The sequence below is a fragment of the Miscanthus floridulus genome, chromosome 3, assembly GCF_019320115.1.
Source record: "Miscanthus floridulus cultivar M001 chromosome 3, ASM1932011v1, whole genome shotgun sequence".
NCBI lineage: Eukaryota > Viridiplantae > Streptophyta > Magnoliopsida > Poales > Poaceae > Miscanthus > Miscanthus floridulus.
The window spans coordinates 41,620,659-41,646,524 of record NC_089582.1 but is presented as its reverse complement, the minus strand read 5'-3'; the positions used below and the strand labels follow the sequence as shown (position 1 = coordinate 41,646,524).

At 42.0% G+C, this 25,866-nt stretch overlaps 1 protein-coding gene across 1 annotated transcript; it reads left to right on the top strand.

Moving 5' to 3' along the window:
- The first annotated feature begins 11,626 nt into the window (after positions 1 to 11,626).
- Positions 11,627 to 18,391, top strand: LOC136541604 (uncharacterized aarF domain-containing protein kinase At5g05200, chloroplastic-like). The gene is made up of 11 exons (XM_066533578.1): positions 11,627 to 11,834; positions 11,994 to 12,135; positions 12,474 to 12,616; positions 13,087 to 13,200; positions 13,614 to 13,802; positions 13,876 to 14,031; positions 15,210 to 15,475; positions 15,594 to 15,691; positions 15,919 to 16,097; positions 17,370 to 17,480; positions 17,971 to 18,391. The coding sequence occupies exons 1-11, from the start codon at positions 11,760 to 11,762 to the stop codon at positions 18,145 to 18,147; spliced, it is 1,650 nt and encodes a 549-aa protein (XP_066389675.1). The 5' UTR covers positions 11,627 to 11,759; the 3' UTR covers positions 18,148 to 18,391.
- Positions 18,392 to 25,866: the final 7,475 nt, after the last annotated feature.

The window sequence follows — 25,866 nt, the reverse complement described above, 5'->3', positions numbered from 1 at the left end:
ACATACTCGAGCGATGGAAAGTACAGCACCCACTACGACTCCAACGGAGGAGGAGGACGATCTAGAGTACTGGTGAGTCAGCGAATCGCAAGAGCGCTAGCCAGGAGGAGGATGCTTTAATTTTTTATCTTCTCTAGAAACTCAAAGCACCTTAGAATCCATGACTACTTTTTTCAGGGCGGGAAATCCATGGGGATATCATTTGAATAACCCATTTAGTTTTTTGGAGGGTTTTCCATCACTAGGCGTGTCTTCCCCTTGCTTCCTAATTATAGGCCTTAGTTCAAACAGCCATAGATGCAGAAACACACAAAAAAATCGCTAGTTGCAGCGCAATAAGCTACAACAAGAAGGTTTGTTTTTTTTCTTTTTTTGGTAATTTTTAGGTGTCAAATTCATGGATCTTTTAACTGTTTATTATCATCCTCTTTTAGTTTATTTATTTAATTATATTATGAAAAACCAAAAAGGCAACAACTAAGGTCGCCCAAAATTTTGGTCTCTACTGAGTAGACGGGGTAGTCTGCCTGCCCAAAAATTTGATTTCGCATCGGACGAGCAGTCCCACCAACACACACCGAAAATTAGATTTCTCTCTTTTGCCCTCCACGCGTGGAAAATAGGTTTACCACGCCATCGATTTCAGACAAGGACATTTATGGTAATGTGATGGCCACATAAAAGCGCAAAGAAGTCGTCGTCTCTGCCTCCATCTCCATTCTCCAGCCACACCTGTCTCTCCTCCAGCTCCAAATCCTAGTCCCATGGCCTCCCTTTCCACACTCAAGCTGCCCCCTCTTGCCACCCCCTCTCCGAACCCTAGGCGCCATTAGAATAGCAGCTCGACTCCCTCTCCACTCTCCAGCTGCACCCTCTCTCATGCATTTCCAAACTCTAGCCGGAGCCAAATCCCCTTCGATTCATCGACTAGCAGGTCGATCAGCTTAACGGCAGAAGGACCGCCTTGATGATGGTACAAGACGAATCTAGATCCCCTACCTAGTTCGGCACCTATCATGACCGACTAGGATCTTATCCCTAGCTGGAGCTAGATCTGGTACCCCTTCGGCAATGCCGGCCGCACCAGCTCTGTGACCGCGATGATAGGATGGCTGTGCCGATGATAAAGCAAAGCTAGGGAACATGGAGGAAGAGGTACCAAAATTCCTTTTATGATGTGTGCTCTACTATAGTGGCTGAACCAAGGATATGTCGATAGCGATGGGGTTACATATTTCCTATAGTTGAGTGTAGCTGACATGTGCTTTATTGGATTATTGACTTCCGTATAAGCTATAGTTACTAGTTAGGCACTTATTTGCATACTCTTGCTCTACTATGTTGACATTCCATAGAAGCTTTAGTTAATAAATGCCTTTGTAATCTAGATGAACAGCCACTAACTGCTTATGAACGAGCACGGGATGCACAAATCGCGAGGAATCATAGAAAGATGGAAGAACTTAGAATACGACGTGTGGGCCCAAAACATATGTCTCCAAAGGCAAAAAAATTCAAGCACAAAGGGTAGACATGGTGAAGATTTAGAATATATCCCTGAACTAGGGGAGGTAGTTGAGGGATTTGATGATACAGATGAAATAGATTTAGATTTAGAAGATGAGCCAGTGCCCCTATCAATTGATGAGGTGCTTGTTCTATCTTGTATTTAGTTCGGAGGGGGAGGAGGGTGTAGGTAGCCATGCAATGCTTTACTATTTGGATATTAATGGAATTTGTACATGCTTGCTGCTTAAGTTTGTATCTCCAATTTCAGTGTCTGGGTCGAAGAAGCCATAGAGGAGGCTCTGCCAACAGGACAAAAGGCAGCGCTGCCATGAGTCTTGGGTGAAGGCTCTCCAAGCGAGTGAGGTCAACACCACTAGAAGAGGCTGCTCATGGATTTTGTACTCGAAGGTCTTCCGCTGGCAAAAGGGTGGAGGTAGCAGCAATATGTGAACATAATTCTCCATCACGACCGACACCTGGACCTAGGGATCAATTCCAAGTTCATCAATTGACAGGAGACATTGATTGGGATGGCACCCTACCTAACCCTGAGTGAGACTCCTTAGGGCCAGATGATGATAGCCCTACTGAAGAGGAGCCCTCTCCGCAAATTCCCGTCTCCCCCACCCATAGAACGATGAAAGTTGCCTAGGTTGGTATTACCTTACAGATGTCTATCAATCAATTTGCACTATCTATTTGATATCCATTGAACTTTTCTAACAATCTGAATATATGAAAACTATGTAGTACCATTGTTGGGAAGAGCTAGGAAGCCGAGGCCTCAAACTCGTAGAATTATGCTTGACAAAATGAGCAAATCACTAGGAGTGAGGATGCACATCTCTGTTGTCGAGGGGAACATAAGACCACATGATCTAGTGCAAGCTATCAAGTTTGCCATAGAGGCAGGTGTAGTAGTCAGGAGTGAAGTACCTATTTTCACGCATTGGAAACAATACAAGGGGAAGAGGCCCGGCGCCGTCTGTTGCAAAAGATTTGTGGAGAGAATAAATGTATGTATGGGTATCCCCTCTTAACATTCAACTCTGCTTTGAGCAACTTTAACAGATTTACTTTTCATTCACACTACTATGTGCAGGGAAGGCTATGCGTTAACGATGCTCACTCACCAACAAAGAAGCTTGCCAAAATGTAATACAGTCCGCGATATGGCAGGAATGCTACAGGTTGAAGAGAAAATACTTCAATGGCGTCCCTGCTAATCAGATCTGTATGACCTCTCCTGTCTTGTCCATGAATGATGTACAATGGTGTGAACTTATCAAGATTTGGTCTAGTGCTAAGAACAAGGTGTATGAACCCATCGATTTCTTGTCTAGTCTTGCTATGGTCTACTTGTGCTATAGTCTAACACAAATGAAGCTATACAAAACAACTGAGAAGAACTAGCGAAACCATGCAAAAGTGAAGTACCACCAGGCTATAGGATCTCGCTCCTATATTGTCTAGATGCAAAAATTTGTAAGTGATGGTTGTGTTTTATTGTTACTCTTGCCTTTTTATAAATATAAACCAAAACTTATGTGCAATGTGAACAGAAGAAGAACAGGAGGGAGACAGCTAGGGATGAAAACGGACGGAAACCGATGGAAAATAGCTCTACCATTTTCATTTTCATATTTTTTTATGGAAACGGGAGCGAGAGTCGGACAACCGGGAGCGAAAATGGTAGCGGGATAAACGGTAATGCGAAAATGGATAAATACGATCGAAAAATAGACGGAAATGAACGGTACGCGGGAACTTAAGCTGAAACTACATGTCATGTATGATAAACCAAAGGGCTTGCTACGGTACTCCCAAATAAATATGAACCCTCGATTTAGATGATTTTTATCGCATATTACCTTCTAAGAGGTAATAGAATGAAGAAATATATATATTAGCAAAATAGGTAAAATATATTCCAATTAGATCTAATTTCCATATCCTATTAGATCTAACTTGCATGCATGATGTAAATTGTTCCTATGTTTGTGATAAAGTGACATATCATGCTAAGATGATTTTTAAACATTTTTTGTAACATTTTTTTCAAATACATTTGCGTGTACATCACTTGCTAAAATACACGTGTATATCCATGCTTAATCTTTTTGTGCTTAACCCTTTTATGGTAGGCAGCTTTCATGCGTAACATATACATACACACATACATGTACAAGACTCTTTTTTTTTGTTAAATACATACATGTATGAGTTATGAGTAACGTTATGTTCTACATGTATCCGAACAGCGCAGAAGCAAGTCTGGCTGACCGCCTGCTCATAGCACAGCTCGGCTCAACGCCCTCTGTGCTTGTCGCGGTGAACGTATAAATGGGATGAAAATGGAAATATCCCAGTCAAAAATGGGATACCAGTAATACGGACAAAAAACGCTCAACCATTTTGGGTCCCGGTCCCGGTGTATCCTGTCCTGTTTTCGGTCCTGTATCTGTTTATCCCGCAAAAAACGAAAACGGACAGGAAAATATGGTATACTGTTGCAGACGGAACAGGATTCATCCCGTCCGTTTTCATCTCTAGAGGCAGCAGAACATGATCAAGGACTTTGAAGAAGAAAATGGTCCACCTGATGAATATGTTAATGTTGTGAAAGTCTTCAGAGACTTCCATACCAGTAGGGAAAAAAGGTCTGAGCGATGCTGCAAGAGCAGCAGTTATAAGTACCTTCTTTTGTTTCCCTTAAAATCTACTAAAGCCATTGGCATAAAAGAAAGAAACGTAGCAGGAGCCTAGTGTTATAGAAATCTACTAAAATCTACTGAAGCTTATGTAATCTCTATCAGCAGTAGGCTGAGGAAGACATATACATTACTTGTTATGAAACAATCTCTTGGGTTTTCAATTGAAGTCCTCTTACACTATCTATAATCTAATGTTTTACTAATTGAATTTCGCAGGAAGCTATAGAAACTATACAAGCAGAACTAGTTGCTGATGGGCAGCAACTAATCACTAGTGCTGATATTGTTTGCAAGGTCCTCTACGTCTACCAGGGCAAGGCCCCCTCCTAGGGAAGTGGCAACAGTCTTTTTTGAAGAATGCTGGTATCTAGACAAGTTCCACCATAACAGAGACATCGGCGGAGAGAATGCTTCGGGAATAGCTTGCTGCTGAACAGGAAAGTTCTACTGCTCTCATTGATCAAGTGGATGAACTAAAGAGGAAGATAGAAAAGACTAAAAGGGAGCTTGAGGAATGCAAGAAACGGCAACAGGAGGAGTACAACAATCTCCGTGAGCTAAGCACGCGCATCAGCTCTTCTGGTAATTCTTAGTCTTCAACTCTTATGGCTTGATGTAGTGAACATTTGTGGTTTGATGTGTGGACTCATGTGCCAGTTTGATGTGTGGACTTGTATGATAGTTTGATATGGTGATACTCTGTCAGTGGTTCGCTGCTGACGTGTGAAATGTTAATTGTTGTTATTTTATTGCCAGGCTAAATAGTTATGTAGTCAATCTGTGCAGTAGTGACGATCTCGAATTACTTCTATGATGAATTGATTGTACTCCACGCAGTAGAACCAGGACAGGCCACGTGATTAAATAAAAATACGACATGTGGATAAACCAACGCATGGCACATGCAATAGCTAGGACTTGACACGTGGGCTATTAAAATCCGACACGTGGAAGGAAGCCGTGAAGCTACATGGCTGCATAAAAATATGAAACATGGACGGACGGCGCCATGACACATGGTCGAATAAAAAATGGTCATGTGGACCAATAAAATACGACATATGGTCCAATGATGCAGTGACACGTGATCCAATCGCAACATGACACGTGTGCCAATAGAAAACTGACATGTGGAACAACAGAGATCCGACACGTGGTCCAATAAGAACCTGATACGTGCAAGAACCAGAGATGGACACGTTGTGCAATAAGAAGGTGACATGTACCCAAACCATCTCCAATGCAACCGGCTATAGCATGTACACATGGCTATAGTATGTACATGTAGAAAGCATCACCAATGGAAGCGCCCACCAATATGGCAGCCTCCTATCACGCATGCCAAAACAGTTTTATGACGATCTATTTTTCATCACAGATCAAGACACTTCTATGACAATTTTGTTAGATTCATCATAGATGTGCAAGTGTGACACGACTTCTATGAGGAACCGTTTTTCGTCATAAATTCGTCATAAAACTAAAATTATGACGAATTGGGCTCATTCAGTGACGAAATCTATTCGTAATAGAAGTGGTTATTTCTAGTAGTGGAATAACATTGTCTCATTATGTATATCACATAATAATCTCTCATGTAGCAGAGAATATAGCCCATAGAAGAGAAATGTTATTCACTGAGAATGAGAACATCCTAAAAGAATTTAATCCATGGAGGATTTACCAGTCGATTCTTGAAAAACACCATTAATCCCTAAAGTGAACGTAGACCCGAGAGAAAGAAAATGAGGAATCCTATACCATGAAGGTGTCATACACTCAGAAAGTGTATATTGTAAAGCTAGCAATGAAGTTTTGATATCCTCTAAATACCATAGAAGGTATGAGAATAATGGTGATTTTAGCAATTGAATTATCCCCTAAATACCAAAGGCAAGATTGGATTTATTATTTGGTGGTACAATCAAAATCCTGAAGATTTATAAAATATATAATTTGAAAAGGAAGAATTATAAGTATTCAAACTCTAGGATAAGTTTGATGCACTATCTAGAAGATATTGAATATTGTAAACTATTTAACCCCATAATCATCTGAAAGGATTTATTATCCTGAAGGATAAATTTTATTTACTTTGCACGACTAATAAGTGGTCATTTATGCATGAAACATAGTGCTCTTGTTTACTCATATTATAATTCATAGAGGAATTGTGAAATAGTATTTTAAAAGATATAGTATTATGGTCTGCATACCATTATTAAGCACACATTTATAAAAAGTATGATTTGAACAACGATGTTCAAAGGATGGCTTTATGAGGGAGAACAATTTGTTCGAATCTACCTTGAAAGTAATTAAACCACTAGAATTACCAGGATCAAGTAGATCATATTTGCTAAAAACGTTGAAGTTTATGCATTTATTATGAAGATAAATATCTATTCACGAAGAATAGAATGTCCCAAAGAATACATGACCAAGGTTAAATGTTGTACTCTTTTTTCTATGTGATTTTTACTTGAAGGTTTCTCACGAAAGGTTTTTAATAAGACAACATGTGCAATGCAACTAACGAATGTGATGTACTCTTTTCTCCGAGAACCATTTTTCTCACTGGGTTTTCGGATGGAGTTTTTAATGAGGCATGTGCATATCGTGTTAATCGTCCAAGGGAGAGTGTTATAAAACATACAGACTCTATTCTAGAAGGAAAGGAGAAAGAGAAGGAGAAATCATAATATAGTCCATTTGTATGTGGGCTCTTACCAAACTCTTAAACCTTGGCAGGACTATGGGGTTGTTTGGGACTGCTCCGCTCTAGTTTTTGCAGCTCCACTCCAGCTCCGCGTTGCCAAATATCTCTAACTCCAAGAACTCCGCTCCACAAAAAGGGTGGAGCTGAAGGCTAACTCTACCTTTTTTTTGGACTACCTCAAGGGGTACTCCAGTTTTTTAAGTTTTATACTCCCACGTAGAGTTGTGGGATAATTACTCATCTTGCCACTCATTAATCACCTATTAGTTTCACAGTTCGCTTTCCCTCCCTGTACGCGCATGAAGGCCATGAGTCGCGACTCTTTCGTAGATATGTAAATAGGAGGCTACTGCTCCCGTTTTCATTCGTGTATTTCATCCAACTACAAAGTGATTTGTACTTGAAAACCGATCAAAAAATCATAAAAAACAAAAAATCAAGAAAAATATTAATAATCCTTGGAAAAAGTAATAATCATTAATAAATCAGCAAAAAATCCCCAAAATCTTTAAACTTTAAAAACTAATTAAACTATTGTAAGACCATTTAAAATTAAAAAACTAGAACCATATGAAGAATTAAATACATGGATGACAACTAGTACTTTAAATAGTAATGATTGCATAGCAAAGTAACTGCATATTAGCATCATATTTGCACCAATTTATGGGACAATTATTTGTATTTGAATTATGGCCTCGGTTAATTTTCTATCATTTGTTTTCTATTTTTTCAAAAAATATCAAGTACAATTTTAAGCAGGGACATAATGGACCATTTGCATGCAAACAAACCCATTCCTGGAGCTAGAGCTAGGTTGTGTGCCAAACAGTACCACCTGCTCCACAAACTCCAGGATGGAGCTGCTCCATGGTGGAGTTCGTGGAGAGGAGCTAGAAAAATAGGAGTGGAGCAGTCCCAAACACCCCTTAATATACGTGGGAGCTCTATGTTGTAAGCACGAATATTCAGAGAAATAAAGAATAGTCTCCTATCTCTTGTGTCTATGTAGAATATTATATTGATCACGAGAGACGGAGAGAGAAATGTCCTGACCACTTGGAACATCTACTATCATTAAGTCGGTTTGCTTTGCCGACCAGCTAGCGTGGCCACGGTAGCAAAATAAATTTCGGTCGTTTGATCTTGTTTTGCTGGCTGAGTTTTACTCCACCGGAAGTTTACTGTGCAAGACCACGTGTCACATAGTAAATGGTTGCCCACAAAAATATCTCATCGCCTCCCATCGCTCAAGTTCCTGTCCGCGGCATTGCCTCGTCTCCTCCACTCTCTCCTCGTCGCTATCGCTCCACCGTCTTCCTTCCTTTGTGCCGCCCCACCGCCTCTCACAGCGCCGCCCCTCCCCATCGCCTACGCCGACGGTGCGCCCTCTCCAGCACCTGCTCTGCCCCTCCTATGGCGGGGAGACGGTGCCCCGATGCGCGGCGCACCAGTGCGAGCACGCCCAGGCGGCCTCCTACCGAGTTGCGCGCCTGCTCCTATGCAACAGGAAACCCTAGGTGCCTCTCAATCTCCTAATCTGTCACTGCCTCTCCCTTCTCATCCCGGATCGGGTGCCGTACCGGTGTGGGAAGCGCTCGATGCGGCCAGATCGAGCGGCGCACCAGCGCGGGGAACCGTCAATGCAGCCGTCGGCCGACGCGACGGCCCCGCCCTGGCCGCATCGGCTGCGCGAGCACCCTCTGCTAACACGGCCGCACCCAGCGTAGCCCGACCCCACCTGCGTCGTGACTGGCCCCGTTGACACGACCGACGCTAGTCCAGCTGTATCCTATGCTCTATTTCATCCTCCCTGACCTTGCTTGGTCCTACTACGGTAACTTAAAAAACCCCTATATCTCCTTTGCTACCTTATGTCTCTGATCCCTTGATTTTGTTTTCTATATGTATGGATGTAGTTTGCTTACACATACGATTTGTGTTGATTTGTGTTCTGCAAAAAAAAGTCTCCCCTCATAACTTATGCATGTATTGTTAATCTAGAAGGCACATTGTTTGCAGGTTTGGGACATTGATGCGAACAAACTATGTTATCTACAGCGTATTCAAAAAGCGGTCACTGCATTCTCTGAAAAGCTTCAGCATGTGACTATGTGAGTTAGCCCCATAGGAGATAGGAACACCTGTTAAATCGGTTTCTACTAAAAAAAGTACCGCAACATTATAGCATCTTAATTTCAGTACTACGGTCTCAAGCCTAGCGATGGTTCATGAGTTCTCGACAAATGATAATAGTAGATAGAAAATGCATGCATACCTGTGAATGCTGAAAGCATTATAGTTGCTTAAAGTATTCATTTATATGAAATTATGATTGCTTACACTAACCATTTATACTTCATACTACCATTCTGAAGAAAAACCGTATTCACCGGCAGCAGCTCTCCTCCAGTCCTCGTCCTCCTGAATCCCGACGCCCGGCGGGTGCCGGTCGCGTGGTGCCGTGGTGGCCACTGGCCATGGGTTGCTGCTTATGCTGCGAGACTGCACCACAGAGCTGAGCTACTTTGGTCTCTTCCCTTATGCCATCCAACTGATTTTGATCCTTTGCTTGTTTGCTTGTTTCATTGGGTATATACAACCATACGGGTCGATGTAGTCCACATGATGGAGGACATGGTGGAGCAGAACAAGCTAACCCACGTAACAATGTAGTTATATCTTGGTTGTGCAAATATGCCTCTATGCTGGCACGGGGAAAAAGGTTCTGGGAGTTTGACTTGGGCAAATATGCCTTAGTTCCTTAGGTTTACTAACATAAGATTGCAGATAACAAAAAACTATCGGTTGTCATTCTCGGGATCATTCCATTCGAAACACGCATGTTCCCAACAAATTGAGTGGCTGTCTGCGTGAATCTATGAATAATCTGAATTGGTTTTTTATCCAGTTACTTAAAAAACCTAACCGGGTCTACTTTTTTCCCCAAAAAAACCTGTTTTGTGACCTACTAAATTGTCTTATTTCCTCATCAAGTATTTTATTTGCTTCAGTTGAGCCATGGATTCTGATGTAGACTTTATTTAGCTAAAAATATTAGATATACTTCTAATTTCCGCATCCCTGTATCCTACCTTTTCCTTATTTGTAGGATTTTGCTTTCTGTAAAAAAAAGGTGATGGATACCTTTACATATTCTGCAGGTAGGTGAGAAAAAAGGGAACCAGAAAAAAAAAAGATTGGAGGAACTTATGTGCAGTTGCAGAGTATGGAAGAAAGCCTAGCATCTTGGCCACATTCACACGTGAAGGTCAGTTTGGTAACTTTAATGGTGTGTAATTCTACATCTATGCACTATGGTGCTGTTCTGCTTCTTAATTCCAATAACTGTAATTCCATTAATTGCAAACGATAACTGTGATTTATGAGTGTGACTTTGAAGTGTTCAGCTAAAGTTTCAAACTGTATTGCGATCTTTCCTTCCTGTTGGTTCTCTTCTTGACAAAGAAGTTAGTACCGGATGGTTTATCCTCTGCTGTTACTGTTGCAAATAGATAACTGTGATTTATGAAGTTAGTAGTGGATGGTTTACAGTGTGGTGTCCTCTATATTACCATGTTTCCTTCATATTGGTTCCCTTCTCGGCAAAGATGCCAGTATTGGATGGCTTACAGTCTGATTTGTGATTCACTAAAACTATTACATAAATATTTCCGAGGCTTCTTATCGATGTAGGTCCAAATTTTGGATTACCACTTATTGATACTTACTATGCCGTTTGCTTCTATATAAGTCGCAGCAGCTATGCAGTGCTTCATGGTGTATTTTGCTTTCACCTGATAGCTATTGCTTCAGCCCTTACCTCCTTTATAGTTTGTTTTAATGATCGGTAGTTTTTATTGTGATTTATGAAAAGACAAGTGCTAGATCACCTCACCAGATTCCATTGTAGCAACATCAAAAATTATCTCTATATTTTTTTGGAGTACCGCTAAGCTAATATTAGTTACTATGACGTTTCTCTGTATATAAGTTGCAGCAGTACAGTGCCTCAAGGTGTCTTTTGCTTTGTAATAATAGTTTCTAAAAAGCGATCAGCTTAGCGATATAGCCTTCTGCCTTACTCCCTAAGGTGCCTTTTAGCAAAGCGATCACCTTATCAATTCACGTCTGCATCTTACTGTATGTATATATAACTACATTGTTACGTGGGTTAGCTTGTTAGCCTGTAAAATATATGTATATACCATCCTCATGCTACGACTCTGATTATTTGTCATGTCAGTTGCTGAAAATTAGATGATTGTTCAATCCTGCGCTGCATCTTTGGTTGGATAACCGACGCGCGCAAGGGCACGTAATCCTGTGCTACATCTTTGGTTGGATAACCGACGCGCGCAAAGGCGCGCGTGATGGACTAGTGTTTTATGGCCCCATTCGGCTTGCTGAATCTTGACTGAAATTGATTGAAAAAATACTATTCTGACTGAAATATTGTGAGAGAAAATCACTATTCCAGCTGAAAAAAAAACCAAACAAGTCGAACGGGGCCTATAACACCTATAACTCGTTCTTCCCCCTTACACACCTAATTCCTCACCCAAGAGGAATATCACGCAAAACGCAACGCCTTTGGCCGGCGCAAGCGAGGCCGCTATCCTGCACACGTGTCAACTCCTACGCCGTTACACCCGTTAAGGAACTCGTGGGCTCCGAACCCCTCGCTCGCCAGCACGCACGGAGAATCTGGGAGACCTGCACACAGCCCACCGCTGCTCCGCTGCTGCGGCCTACCGCCTCTTCGTCCCGTCGCCGGCGAGCCGGGGCCGCCCGTCCACCCACCCACCCTCTCACCGATGGCTTCGGCGGCCGCAAGGGGCGCCGCGGCGCGCTCCCCTCTCCTCGTCCAGCACCACCGCCGCCTCCCTCTGGTACGCCCGCCCTGCCCGACCCGGTCCCCACCTCACATCTCGCCATTTTACAAGAGTAGTCCATTGCGTCTGTGCTTCTCTGGGTTCCATTTGCGCTGGAGCGAGATTATCTTCGATTCGACTGTGTTGTAATGCTGCTGGGACCGGGGTTTGTTGCAGGTGCATCCCGGCGGGGGAGGCTCGCTCCGGGTGGGCGGGCCCGGGATTGGGCCCGGACGGGAGGGGCGGAGGCGGGCCCGGGTCGGGGTTAGGGTTTTCGCGCGCTACTCGCAGGCCCAGGACTTCTCCACACGCCTCCAAGGTAATGAATTGATTTGATTGTTTGATCCTCGTTGCTGTAGTGGGTGGGATAGCCTTGGATGTTTTGGCTTCTGCTAAGTGATTCTGCAATCCTCATGTCGGCAACAATTAAGTAACTAGGAGGGAGAGTGCCTTGTTTAGTACCATGTGTATGTGATGGCTATAGGATTTGTGGTCTGGTTGATAGTATAAATGGGGATCTGTTGTTCGTTAGACTAATAATGGTATAAATGATGTTTTTCAGTGGAGTGACCAAGGGATGAATGTGTGGCTTTCAAGTTTGTTTGTTCTTTGAGAATTTAAGATCCAGTTCAGCAATTTTTTTGTATTCAAATGCAGATAGAGTTGGTGAGTTGCCTAAATTAGTTGAGGACCTTCTCCAGACGTCGGTTAGCACAGGACCCCGAGGTGCTTTCAGGATGGCCCAAGGGATCCAAGCTGTGCTTGGGGTTGGTGGGGAGTGGCTCAATGACCTCTCAAAGGTTTGACTTATACTGTTTTATGCTTTCATTTTGTCTTCACATATCTGTTGTGATTGGAGATGCAATTCTTCTTATAGCCCTTCCAAAAGAGGGTTAATGGTGATGTGAGAAGTATCTTGTAGAATAGTGACAAGTGCTGATTTAAGAAAATCACATGGATGCATCAGTCGTGCGCATTCGCGTAATCACACCCATGATGCACACTCCCACTTGGATACCTGCTTGTAAGTTGAAGACTAAAGAGACAGAGCAGAACCTTGGAGGTTCAACATTAAACTGTCGCTGTACTGATTGGTTGAGTTGGGTGAGATTTAGAGGGATGTTAGTTAGGTCGAGATGGAAGTGGGGTTTCATTGGTGCAAGATGAGGCTGAATTTTGTGGAACTCCCATGTTTGACCCAGATATTTCTTATCAGTTATTTGAATTTTAATTTCAGCAGGAACATAATTTCGTGCTCTTATTATTGTAGACAGCCAACACATCAGCAGGAATTCCAACTCAGATGCAGCTTGGCTTGCTTTCTCCACTTTACCTTAGAAGGCTTTTTGAGCGCATGGGTGCCACTTATATCAAGTTAGGCCAGGTGAGACATGTTCAGACTTTGTACTATGATTGATGACAATCTGTGATACACTAGTAGCCCATAGAAATCTTTCAATTATCAATGGGATTTAAGTTGAATTATTAACATTTTTAGTTGTAGTAATTATGTGTACATGGAAAATGAAAGATTCCCCTAATTAATTGAGAAAAATCATGATGCAAATTAGCATGCTCATATGCTCACTACCTGTGTTGAGTTTCAAAGGGTAGCACATTTCTAACAAGCAACATGTTACCTTTTCTTGGTTGGTCTTTTGAGGTGGGTATGGGGATTGAGTCTGAGTAACTTTCTGATTCCATAATGGTGTACCATTTCTGCTACTTCTTTGAAAATGATGTTGCAAGTTATGATTGTTTGGGCACTGATAGTGAACTGACTGTGTGATGATGCAGTTTGTAGCATCTGCACCAACTTTGTTTCCTGCAGAATATGTTGAGGAATTCCAGAAGTGCTTTGACCAAGCACCAGCCGTCCCATACGACGTGATTGAATCAATATTACGTGAGGAGCTACAGCGGCCATTGGATAGTGTATATGAATACATTGATCCAGTGCCAATAGCCTCTGCCTCGATAGCACAGGTTTCTCTTGGAACCTTTTTAATTACATTATGCATTCTGCTGTCAAGCATTGAGATAATTCATTGTCATCCAGGTTCATGGGGCTAGGTTGAAGAGCTCTCAGAAGGATGTGGTGATTAAAGTTCTCAAGCCTGGTATTGAAGATACTTTGGTTGCTGATCTGAATTTTATCTATGTTGTTGCACGTGTTTTGGAGTTCTTGAACCCTGAACTACAGAGGACGTCACTGGTAAATGTACTCCTAATGATGAAGTTCATGTGCAATGAGATACTCGGCTGTTTCGTGACATGACATTTTTTTTCTTTAAAACATGAGCTTTTCCTTTAATTTTATTTCTTTAATCAAAGTAAGAGCAATCATTTATCAGCAGTTAACCATATTTTGTTGTACAACACAATCACTGGACCAAGTGGTTCTTGTAGCATATGGTGATTTATATTCTAAAAATCAATGTAAAAAAAACTGACCTTCGCGTGGGGGGTGGGGTGGGGGAGGGTAAGACAGCCCTTGAGCATTGCATTAAGAAGACCTTTTTACGCAGATCAAGAAAACCCCCCTGCCCCACCCATATACAGTGGCACTGTAGCCCATGAACGACCATGACCGGAGCCGGGCCTTATACCTGTACTTTGGCGTGGGACAGATGAGGGGATTTTTTTTAACCCCAGCCTGAAAATTCGCTCCCACGGGGAGTCGAACTCAGGACCTGAGGAGTGCTACTCAAGCCATCTAACCAACTCAGCTAGAGGCCCTTTCGCTCTGAAAATCAATGTAACAGAGTGCATTATTAATTTGTTTATTGTGCTACAGTTAGTGAATCTATGTGCATAAATGAACACATAAAAAGTCAATAGATTTTGAGAAAGAACATTGAATAGAGTGCTATAATTAGGGGTAATCTACCATGTAAGTATGCACCGTTTATTGGAAAGTACAGGAATAATTAGTTTGTACGTATTAAAGTGGGAACAACAAACATTATGAAATTTGCTTTTATATTTTCTTTTTTTTTATGGAGACTCCCCTTCTGTTAGTGAGTTTTTGTGTCAGTTTAGAGATGAGTATAAGCTTTGGTGCCTAGCTGGAGCTAAGAAACTTCATGCTCTCGGACTAGATAGGGTGGGAGCTTTTGGATGAGTCTTTGCTTTGCTATTTTGTCGTTAAAAGTAATTTTCGAGTACTCGTGTTGTAAAGTGTTTCCAACCTTCTCATATATCGTCCTAGCATGAGTTGGTATTGTATACAGGCCGTTTTTTCCTCTCTATAATACAAAGATACGCAGCTCTCCTGCATATTAAAAAAAATCTATTTTTTAATTCAGTCTTTATTGTTATTCAATGAGTTAAAAAAAACTACACAGTATCTAATTAACAAATGCCATTTTTACTAAGTTTTTTTCATTATAGGTAGGCATTGTCAAGGATATAAAGGAATCAATGCTTGAAGAAGTTGACTTTAGAAAAGAGGCTGCAAATATTCAGGTATTTGAGGGATACATAGATGCAATGGGGTTTGACAGGCAGGCAAAAGCTCCATTTGTGTATCAACACTGTAGTACAAAACGTGTCTTGACTATGGAAAGATTGTATGGAGTTCCGCTTACTGATCTTGATTCTATAGGATCTCTTGTTCCTGATCCTGAGTTGACTTTAGTCACAGCCCTTAACGTCTGGTAAGTTGCATAGCTGCGTCACTTTATCTTGTGATATCATACACTGTCAATTTTTTTTTCCTTTCATGACCTTTGTAGAGCCTTGGTTTAAACTTCTTAAAAATGCATTAAATTGCAGGTTTGGAAGCTTGATTTCTTGTGAATCCTTCCATGCGGATGTGCATGCTGGAAACCTATGGTTGCTCCGTGATGGGCGAATTGGTTTTATTGATTTCGGTATGCTCGAGCAATTTCTCCCATCAGTTGTTTTTGTATTGATTGATTATCAATCAGTTACATTCTAAATGTAACAGAACATGAATCATATCACACAACTAAGGGTGAACTTTTACCTCATTACGCACAAAAATTCCAAATATTCTAGGTTGATTACGGTATTATGGTAGCTTGTGATTGCAGCTTTCTTCATTAGTTGGATCATTATACTAATTAACGCTTTTCAGGGATTGTTGGTCGAATATCTCCAAGGACTTGGGCTGCTATGGAGGTCTTTTTGGCTTCTTTTGCAACTGAGGATTATGATGCTATGGCCACTGCCCTTTCTGAAATGGGTGCTACAGGGAATGATATAAATATTAATGAATTTGCAAAGGACCTGCAAAAGATATTCTCGTCGATACAGGTAATGTTTCCAAAATAGGATATTTGATATCCTGAAGCTTGAAAAATGTTTTTGAGAAGGAAAAAAAAAAGGCTTTGGTTATAACCATCTTCTGAGTGACCTAAGTTATTTGCTGTTTTAAGAAAGATCTTCCTAAAATTGCATAAGTTAATGCTATGGCAGAGGCAGACGTAAATCAACTGTTTCATTTAACTAGTTTTGTATTTACGGAGGCAATTGCCTTCTTTAATTTCTTTTGTACTTCATCTGTTCGCACATTTATGACATCCTATAATGTGTAACCTTGACTGGATTTAAGAAAAACTATTTGGGTTGGTCATGTGGGCATATAGAGATGGTGCTGGGTATCCAGCACCCATGTCCAAATCCATACCCATCCAATTGTGGTAGGGTATGGATAAGAAATCTGTTTCCCATTTAATTTTGGATATGAGTAGGGTATTACCCGATTAAACTCAGCGCCACGTGATCGACTTGCATCTAGGCAGCCACCAGTAATTCTAGGAATGCACCTTTTCCTTTCTCTCTCTAGTGCTTTATCTCTCCTCTCTCCAGCATATTTGTCTTAGCTTGATCATCTCTCTCAAGTGCGCAATCTGTCTCTCCCTCCGCTCTCCAGCATATTTGTCTATCTCAGTCATCTCTCTCTCTCTCCCCCCTCTCTAGCTAGCATACTTCTGTTAACTCGAGCTCTCAGTGTAGCAAAAAACTGAGATGTCCTCTCTAAAACGCTTCCTGGTGTCACCCCTTCCTATGTCAATTTAATTAACGATGATTTCATTCTCCTCTTTGTATCCATCTTCAGCATCTCTCTAATTTACTATACACCTTGATATCACCCTAATCTACTAAAGTTTCATTCCAGTCTGTTTATCTCATATCTAACCAATATCTTTCGTCTGTGTAGTTCTACAAAGATGAAATAAATCATCTGTTATCCTGTGGACAGTTGTTTTTGAAAAAGAACAAGTATCCAGCAAAAAGTTCAACCCATACTCTTTGCTGTATCCACTGGATTCAACTGTAACCATTTGGTTCTTCTGGGCATGGGCATGTGTCTTTGCTGGGGAACCCATACCCGACCTAACAGAAGGTCTATTTGTCATGAAAAATACTTTCATAATATAATATTTTATTACTTTTTGTTATCATGCTGTCAAAGTCCAAAGCAACTTTATACATTTACAAACAGTGGGGTTACTTGATATCCCATTCTACTAGCTTATTGGGTACCAAAAAAAATGCGCTAATGTTTTCTATTTTGTTAAGCAGGACTTGGATACTGAAATCATAGTCGCAACAGCAAGGACCCCTGATGCTACAGCAGTATCTGCTAATGTTGTCCTTGATGAGAGACAGATGAATGCTCTATTTCTTGATCTGGTGAGTTACTTTCTTTTGCAATTCTGTCTAGAACAGTAGAATGGTCTACTATTGCAAACAAAAGATTGCATACATAGGATAATAAGCTGTAAAAATGTTATTTCTCCTATGGTAGTATGGTTAGTCTTTTTTTCTGCAGAAGATGTTTAGCTTTAACTTCCCTGATTCGGTGGATATGTGGTCCTACTGAAATTTCTGATGTTGATTTCACAATGGATTGGGGACCAGCCCTATTCCAAAGAGTACTAAGCCTGAACTATGGCTTGGCTGTCATGATGATAAGTTGATGTGGTGTTTACATATCAGTTTCATGATTGCAGTAGTTGCCTTGATGTGTTGTGGTAGTTGCCTTGATGTGTTGCGCATGTTGCTGTTTGAAAGTTGAAAGGCACTAGATTTTGATTTATTTGCCATTGCTTTTGTGAATTTTCCTAGCTATAACAAGAGAATAGAAAATGAAAGCTGACACTTTCGTTATTGCATTTCCCAGGTTAGGGTAAGTGAGTCTTACGGGCTGAAATTTCCTCGAGAGTTTGCTCTTCTCATGAAGCAGCTTCTGTATTTTGATCGCTACACAAGACTGTTGGCTCCCAGCATGAACATGCTGCGAGACGAGCGGATCAACATCTCCACCAATCGGCAACTGAGAAGAACTGATAGATTTTAGTGACACCACGTCATTAGTCACCAGCCACATACTAGAGGAGTTGTGATGGGCGATAATAGCAAAGCTCATGTGACCCAATACTGTATATAGTTTTGCCAGACCAGCATAGAAATGAACCACACTAGAAATTGTACACTTCGTATTCTGGAATTCGGCGTTATGTCGTACTAGCTACTAGGCAACATGTAAAAACTGTATGTCACTGTCAAAGTAAATTTCAGTAGACTGAACTGTTTTTGTCTTATCTTCCTGGTAGAGCCGAATCAGGTTAAGATGCAGCTGTATTATACCACAACTGTCAGCAGAAAAAGTGGTTGTGCAGCAGCTTAACGAGGTGGACAAAAAAAACTCGTTGAGCTGGTTGAGTGGCTTAAGCGCTGGACAAAAAACTCGTTGAGCTGGCTGAGTGGCTCGAAATTGCTCTGACTGAACTTGTTTTTTTTTTTCTTTTAAAGTAAAACTAGCTTGATTTTGAATAACTTTCATCTTTGGCTTAGCTCGTTAGGCTCGGTTTAAAGTTGGGTCCCAACAATTTAGGTGATTATGATAAATAAGACTGTCAATTTTGAAGAAAGCTTGAAAAAAGTGCAGTTGGCTCAATATCTACCCAGTTAGGAACAAGTATATCATGTGCTGAACAAAACTGACTAGAGCGAAACATGTTTCGTTGCATTTTCTCGGGGTCTTGCATTTTGTCGGGGTCACCACGAACTTACGGAGTTATTATGGGATTCTACTATACGACGGCACTGCAAAGTGGCTTTCAGATCCCATTACTCGTTGCAGCTATACACAACAGAGTTCATAGTGACACTGACTTGGACACTTGGTAAATATCAGCAGCTCAGGTTCGAGAGTGGCTTTCAGATCCCATTACTCGTTGCAGCTATACACAACAGAGTTCATAGTGACACTGACTTGGACACTTGGTAAATATCAGCAGCTCAGGTTCGAGCTTCAAATAGGTACCAGAATTCACGATTTGCATTTTCATGTGGGTTTTTTTTAGTGCTTGAACTACAAGCCTGCCAATTTTATTGTATTTTCGTGCAGAATCAACATGATTTCCTTCTTGTTTATATGGCTATCACAGATAAATAAAACAAAATAAACAAGTTAAGGACCTGTTTGCATCCAGTCCTAAACAAATGCAATTATCACTTCTCGAAAAGTCAAACAAATTGAAGTTTGATCATATTTCTGTGAAAAACTACTGATACCAATTAATGTCATTAAATTGTCATAGTAAATCAATTTAGAGACATATATATTGATACTATTTTATATATACTTAGTCAAACTTAAAAAGTTTGACTTGTTTCAAACCTAGAATTGTATTCTTTTTTGGGACAAGGGAATAACTGATAGTTAGCTTCTAATAATTAGTAGTTCTATTTGAATTCTCAACTGATAAACTAGCTAATATCTTACCTACCACCTAACTACCAATTAACTATTAGTTGGTTTCTCCCAGCTAAACACAATTAATAATTAGCTAGGTGGATGTAAATAGGGCTTTAATTATTTTTGAAACAAAACGAAATAAGCAGCCATTTTCATGACGCTTGTAATTTGTTATTATGATTTAAGGGATAGGTATTGGTTTTTTGTGATTGAAAATGAGGATGATACGAAAATATGCAATGGAAGCTGGAAATCGCAAATGAGTGAATGATGGCAATGGTACCATGAAGTGAAGCCATTGTGAATACACAACGGCATTATTGTGTTGGCGAATTTGTCTTAGTTTTTTTTTTTTTTGAAAAAAAGAACATGCCAATGCTAATAGCGTAGCCGTCATCAAACTCGTAAGTAGAAGTCACATTTTCTTTCCAAACAAACATGGACACCTAGGAAAAACTAGATTTTTTTTTTTTAAAACTGGGTGTAATCTCATTACTCAACCACTAACAAAACGTTAGCAACAATTACATGAACGTTCTCAAGGACAGAGCTTACTTCCTTTAAAAAGTAAGAACGCTACAACTTGAACTATATGCTTGTAATATCGTTGCTCTAATAATGAAATTCGGATTTGCCACTATGAAAAACGGAAATATATCCTCCAAGGCGTCCGTCCGTGATTGCATCCGGAGGCGGCTCTCCAGGAGCAGACCCTAAACAAAAAAATAAATCATCATTCCCTTGTGCTTATCCGTACATCCCTCTCAAGTCAACACCTTGAAAGCATCTAGGCCCCTTGTTGGGTTTCGGTGATTAATGACAATACAAGATTACTATGACTAACGTGTGTTTTGCAGAGACAATGAAGTTAGGTCATGGTAATGGAGATCAATTGGGCAATCGAGGTGGTCATGCCCCTACGATGGAAATCGTTTCGGTTTCAAATGATGGACGACAAGGTTAAGGATGACTAGTTCTAAGTGTCGATTGGAGTTGGAGAGACACTTAGAGTAGTTTATGACTTTATTTTTCCTTTGGCCGTACTATTAAGGGGGTATGGACGAGTAGCTTGACCTAGATGAGTCTAATGAGTTAGGTGTGGTGCACACTTGTCAAAACTAGCACTAGGTAGCTCCTACATATGCCTAAGATCCTTTAGAGCAAACTTCATTCACATATGATCAAGAGTTGGAAGTGAATGGAGGGTCGAGTACTGACCGGACGCTGGCTCCGGTGTGACCGGACGCTGGCCGCAGGGTCCGATCAGTTCATTTGACCAAGGAGATTGTGTCTGGCGCGACCGGACGCTGAGTGGTCGAAGTGATCGGACGCTGAGGTCCAGCATCCAGTCGACTCCAGTAAGACTGGGCACAGTGTGTGCATCGATGCCCAAAACTAAAAGCAGAAACTCATCATCGGTGGAGACAAGCTGCAATGGGCAGGCATCGTGTAGGACCCACTAAACAGTAAAAAGCAACAACTGTAGATAGCTTTCCTCTCTCTTGTGCACATTTTCCTCTCTCATGTACATGCATGTTGCCAGAGAGAGGTTTGAAGCATCGATGCTTCTACATGACTCGGTGCCTAATTTTTCTGGGAACTCGGCATCGCTCGCAATGGTCGGCACCGGTGCTTGGACCTTCTCTCTCCTCTTCAAGCATTGGTAAAACGATACATTGTGGGCAGTCTAAGGTTCCAGAAGAGAAAATCTGCGACCGGACGCGTCCGGTCAGTACTAACCGGACCCTGGGGGTTCAGCGTCCGGTCGAGTACAGTAAGGTTTCAGTGAGGGTTTAATGCGACCGGACGCGTCAGGTCAGTGATGATCGGATGCTGTCAGCGTCCGGTCAACACTTAAACACTGGTGTGCGGGTTGAACTGACCGGAGCGTCCGGTCAACATGACCGGAGCGTCCGGTCACCCCGCAGAAGCACATAACGGTTTGTTTTTCAGCCGATGTTATAAATAGAACCTCCACTCATGTGTGGGGGTACTTTTGTTCATTCCAACAGCTAAGAAACACGTTTGTGAGTGCCAAGAAGAGCAAGGTCCTAGTGAGGTGATTGAGATTTGAGAATCCAAGAGAGTAGCCTCATTAGTGAATTAAGAGTAGCAAAGTGTGCATCCACCGTTCTCATTAGGCTTCGCGTGGTCAAGTGAGAGTTTGTGCTTGTTACTCTTGGTGATCGCCATCACCTAGATGGCTTTGTGGTGATTGGGAGCTTGGTGATCACCCGGCAGAGCTTGTGGATGACCCAACTCAAGTTGTGAGCGGTTGTGGGTGATTCACCGCGACGGAGTGTCGAAGAATCAACCCGTAGAGAGCACTTGATCCTTGCGTGGATCAAGGGGGAGCTACACCCTTGCGCGGGTGCTCCAACGAGGACTAGTGGGGAGTGGCGACTCTCTGATACCTCGGTAAAACATCGCCGCGTTCCTCTATCTCTATTTACTTTGAGCAATTACTTTGAGCATTTACTTTGAGCAATTCAATACTTGTTTTTACATTCATAGAATTGCCATGCTAGAGTAAGTTTGGAACATAGGTTGCAAGTCCTTTGTGCGTTAGATTAATAGAAACATTTTTCTAGGCACAAGGGGTTAATTGGGCTAACCGTAGGATTTAATTATTGCAAGAAAATTTAGAATTAGCCTAATTCACCCCCTCTCTTAGGCATTTTGATCCTTTCACACCTCACTCCTTCATGCTTATCCATCCGGCCCCAAAGTACCATGGCTGCTCATCCGTCTGCCCCCTTCTCCAGCACGCACTCGTCGGGCCACCATGTCGTTTCCTTTTCACGTCGCTGCCCGCGCCGCGCTCCCTGCGTCGCTCACCTGCGTCGCTCGGCATGGCTGCTTATCCATCCGCCCCTTCCCCAACGCACGCTCGTTGGGCTACCGCGCCATGCCCTTCCCCCATTGCTGGTCGCGCCCTCGCTCCCTACGCCGCTCACCTGCATGGCAGTCACCTGCGTCGCTCGCTCCCTCGCCGTTCGTCCGTCACCCATCGCCGTTGCCCGCACCGCTGACCCTGCCATGGCCGCTGGGGGCATACGTGTCGTGGCGCCTCAGGTCTTCCTCGGCCAAGCCAAGGGCACCCACGAGCGTGGCGGGTGCTGGTGGTGCCCGCATGCCGCCGCTCGCCGACGGCCCTCACCCCGACTACCAGAGTCGACTAAACCCGGCCTTCCCTCCCCTATGTCGCATATTTATGTTTCAAGTATTTCAGACATTTTAGATGTATATTGTAAATATTTAGTTTTGATGTTGCAAAAGTAGATGGGAGGATGTTGCACATGTTGTATATGTTGCAAGTGTTTTCATATGCATGTTGCAAGCGTTTATTCAAACTACTTCGTCTGTTTCCAGACTATGTTGCAAGCGTTTGGATCTGAATTTTGCATATGTTTTCACACATTTGTTGCAATAGTATGCTCCAAAATGTTTCATATGTTTGCCTTTTGTTGCAGAAAGTGTTTTTATGTTGCAAGTTACAAATGTTCTATCTAGATGTTGCATATGTTTTACACATATGTTGCAAGTGTATGCTCCAAATGTTTCACCTGTTTCAGTTTATATGGATGTTGCATACTCCCTCCGCTCCTAAATAACTATCGTTTTCACTTTTCAAAAAACAAATTTGACTAAATATTTATAAAAATTTAATATTTATGTTATAAAATTAATATTGTTAGACCGTTGAATCTATTTTCATACTAAATTTATTTAGAGATACAAATGTTACACGTATTTTCTACTAATCCAATCAAATTTACGGCACGAAAACCAAAAGCGACAGTTATTTAGGGACGGAGAGAATATGTTGCAGTGGTTATACACATATATTGCAAACGTATATTTTATTTGTTTCACCTTGTTTCAGTATGTTGCAACAGGTGCTGCTCCTCACGCGCTCTGATTCGTTGGCAAGCACGTGCTGCACCAGGCGTCCCTACACCACCAGGCGTGACCCCCCTGGTGGAGCATGCAGCCAGCTCAACACATGTGCATATGCGTTGTGCTCCCTTCCTCCCTCTCGCATTGGGGCACACGCGTTGTGATCTCACTCTTTCTCTCATGCAGCGGGGTCTCTCGCATATGGGCACGTGCGCTGTGCTCTCTCGCGTATTGGGGTACACATGTTGTGTTCTCTCTCTCTCTCTCGCATGCAGCTGGTGCGGGGTTGGAGGATGCATGGGGCGCAGCAGTAGCAGGAGAAGGTGTAGGGCGCAAGAGAAAGTGTAGGGTGCAACAGCAGCAAGAGGAGGTGCGTGTTTCAAAAAATAAAGCAAGAGGAGGCATGGGGGCGCATCAGGCGCAACAGCATGCGCGGGCATCCGGACATGCCGGTTCGTTCGGATGTCCAGACGCTAGCATAGCCCTATGAAAAAAAATTGAGGTAAGAAAGTGTTAACCATGTTTTGAGAAACTAATAACGCTCGTATGCTTTTTGAAGAACATGCCGACCACTAACCTTCTTTTTTTTGCCCTTGATGCTCATTAGCCTGTTCGCTTCCTCGTATATGATCGTGGATTATAAGTTAAAACAGTATTTTTCTCTCATACCAAACCAGCCAGCAGTAAATAATCCACGATCATTTACGACGAAATGAACATGTTGCATATGTTAACTTTTGAGTTTCACTATTGTAATTACTAACCTTGTTAAATGCTTTCATATATGGCATAACCATGTTCTCTTTTTCTTTCTGGCCCCGTTCGCTTCGCTAAAAAAACAAGCCAAAACACTATTCCAACTAATTTGTTGTGAGAGGAAAACACTGTTCTGGTTGAAAAAACAAACTGAAAAGTATGAATTATAAGATAAACGAACATGTCTTATATATATATATATCATTACTAGCCTTCGAGTACGAACACCTGTTAATATCCGTTAGTTTGTTACTAGTAGAGTACATATACGCCCTGGTCACTTGGACTTGTTTGGTTTATAAGTCATACTTTTTCAGCCAACGAACAGTATTTTTCTCTCACACCAAATCAGTCATATCACTTGTGTTATGCTCATTTTCCTTGCTTCCGCGTTTATACTCCGATGCAAATGAGCTTTATTACTTGTACTCATGCTTATTTCATATCTTTTGAGTACATCGTGTTGGCTTGGGTCATATAAGCTTGCCTAACTATTTTGTTCTTATTGACAAAAGCTTATATGAACCAAGTATGTCAAAAACCTTACTCTTTCATATACTCGAGGTGGTATTATCATCAATCACCAAAAAGGGGGAGAATGAAAGCATCTAGGCCCCTTATTAGGTTTCGGTGATTAATAACAATACAAGATTACTATGACTAACGTGTATTTTACAGAGACAATTAAGTTAGGTCATGGTAATAGAGATCAATTGGGCAATCAAGGTGGTCATGCCCCTACGATGGAAATTGTTTTGGTTTCAAATGATGGACGACAAGGTTAAGGATGACAAGTTCTAAGTGTCGATTGGAGTTGGAGAGACACTTAGATTAGTTTAGGACTTTGTTTTTCCTTTGGCCGTACTATTAAGGGGGGTATGGACGGGTAGCTTGACCTAGATGAGTCTAATGAGTTAGGTGTGGTGCACACTTGTCAAAACTAGCACTAGGTAGCTCCTACATATGCCTAAGATCCTTTGGAGCAAACTTCATTCACATATGATCGAGAGTTGGAAGTGAATGGAGGGTCGAGTACTGACCGGACGCTGGCCGTAGGGTCCGCTCAGTTCATTTGACCAAGGAGATTGTGTCTGGCGTGACCGGACGCTGAGTGGTCGAAGTGATCGAACGCTGAGGTCTAGGATCCGGTCGACTCCAGTAAGGTTCTAGAAGAGAAAATCTACGACCGGACGCATCCGGTCAGTACTAACCGGACCCTAGGGGTTCAGCGTCCGGTCGAGTACAGTAAGGTTCAGTGAGGGTTTAATGCGACCGGACGCGTCTGGTCAGTGATGATCAGATGCTACCAGTGTCCGGTCAACACTTAAACACTGGTGTGCGGGTTGAACTGACCGGAGCGTCCGGTCAACATGACCGGAGCGTCCGGTCACCCCGCAGAAGCACATAACGGTTTGTTTTTCAGCCGGTGTTATAAATAGAACCTCCACTCGTGTGTGGGGGTACTTTTGCTTATTCCAATAGCTGAGAAACACATTTATGAGTGCCAAGAAGAGCAAGGTCCTAGTGAGGTGATTGAGATTTGAGAATCCAAGAGAGTAGCCTCATTAGTGAATCAAGAGTAGCAAAGTGTGCATCCACCGTTCTCATTAGGCTTCGCGTGGTCAAGTGAGAGTTCATGCTTGTTACTCTTGGTGATCG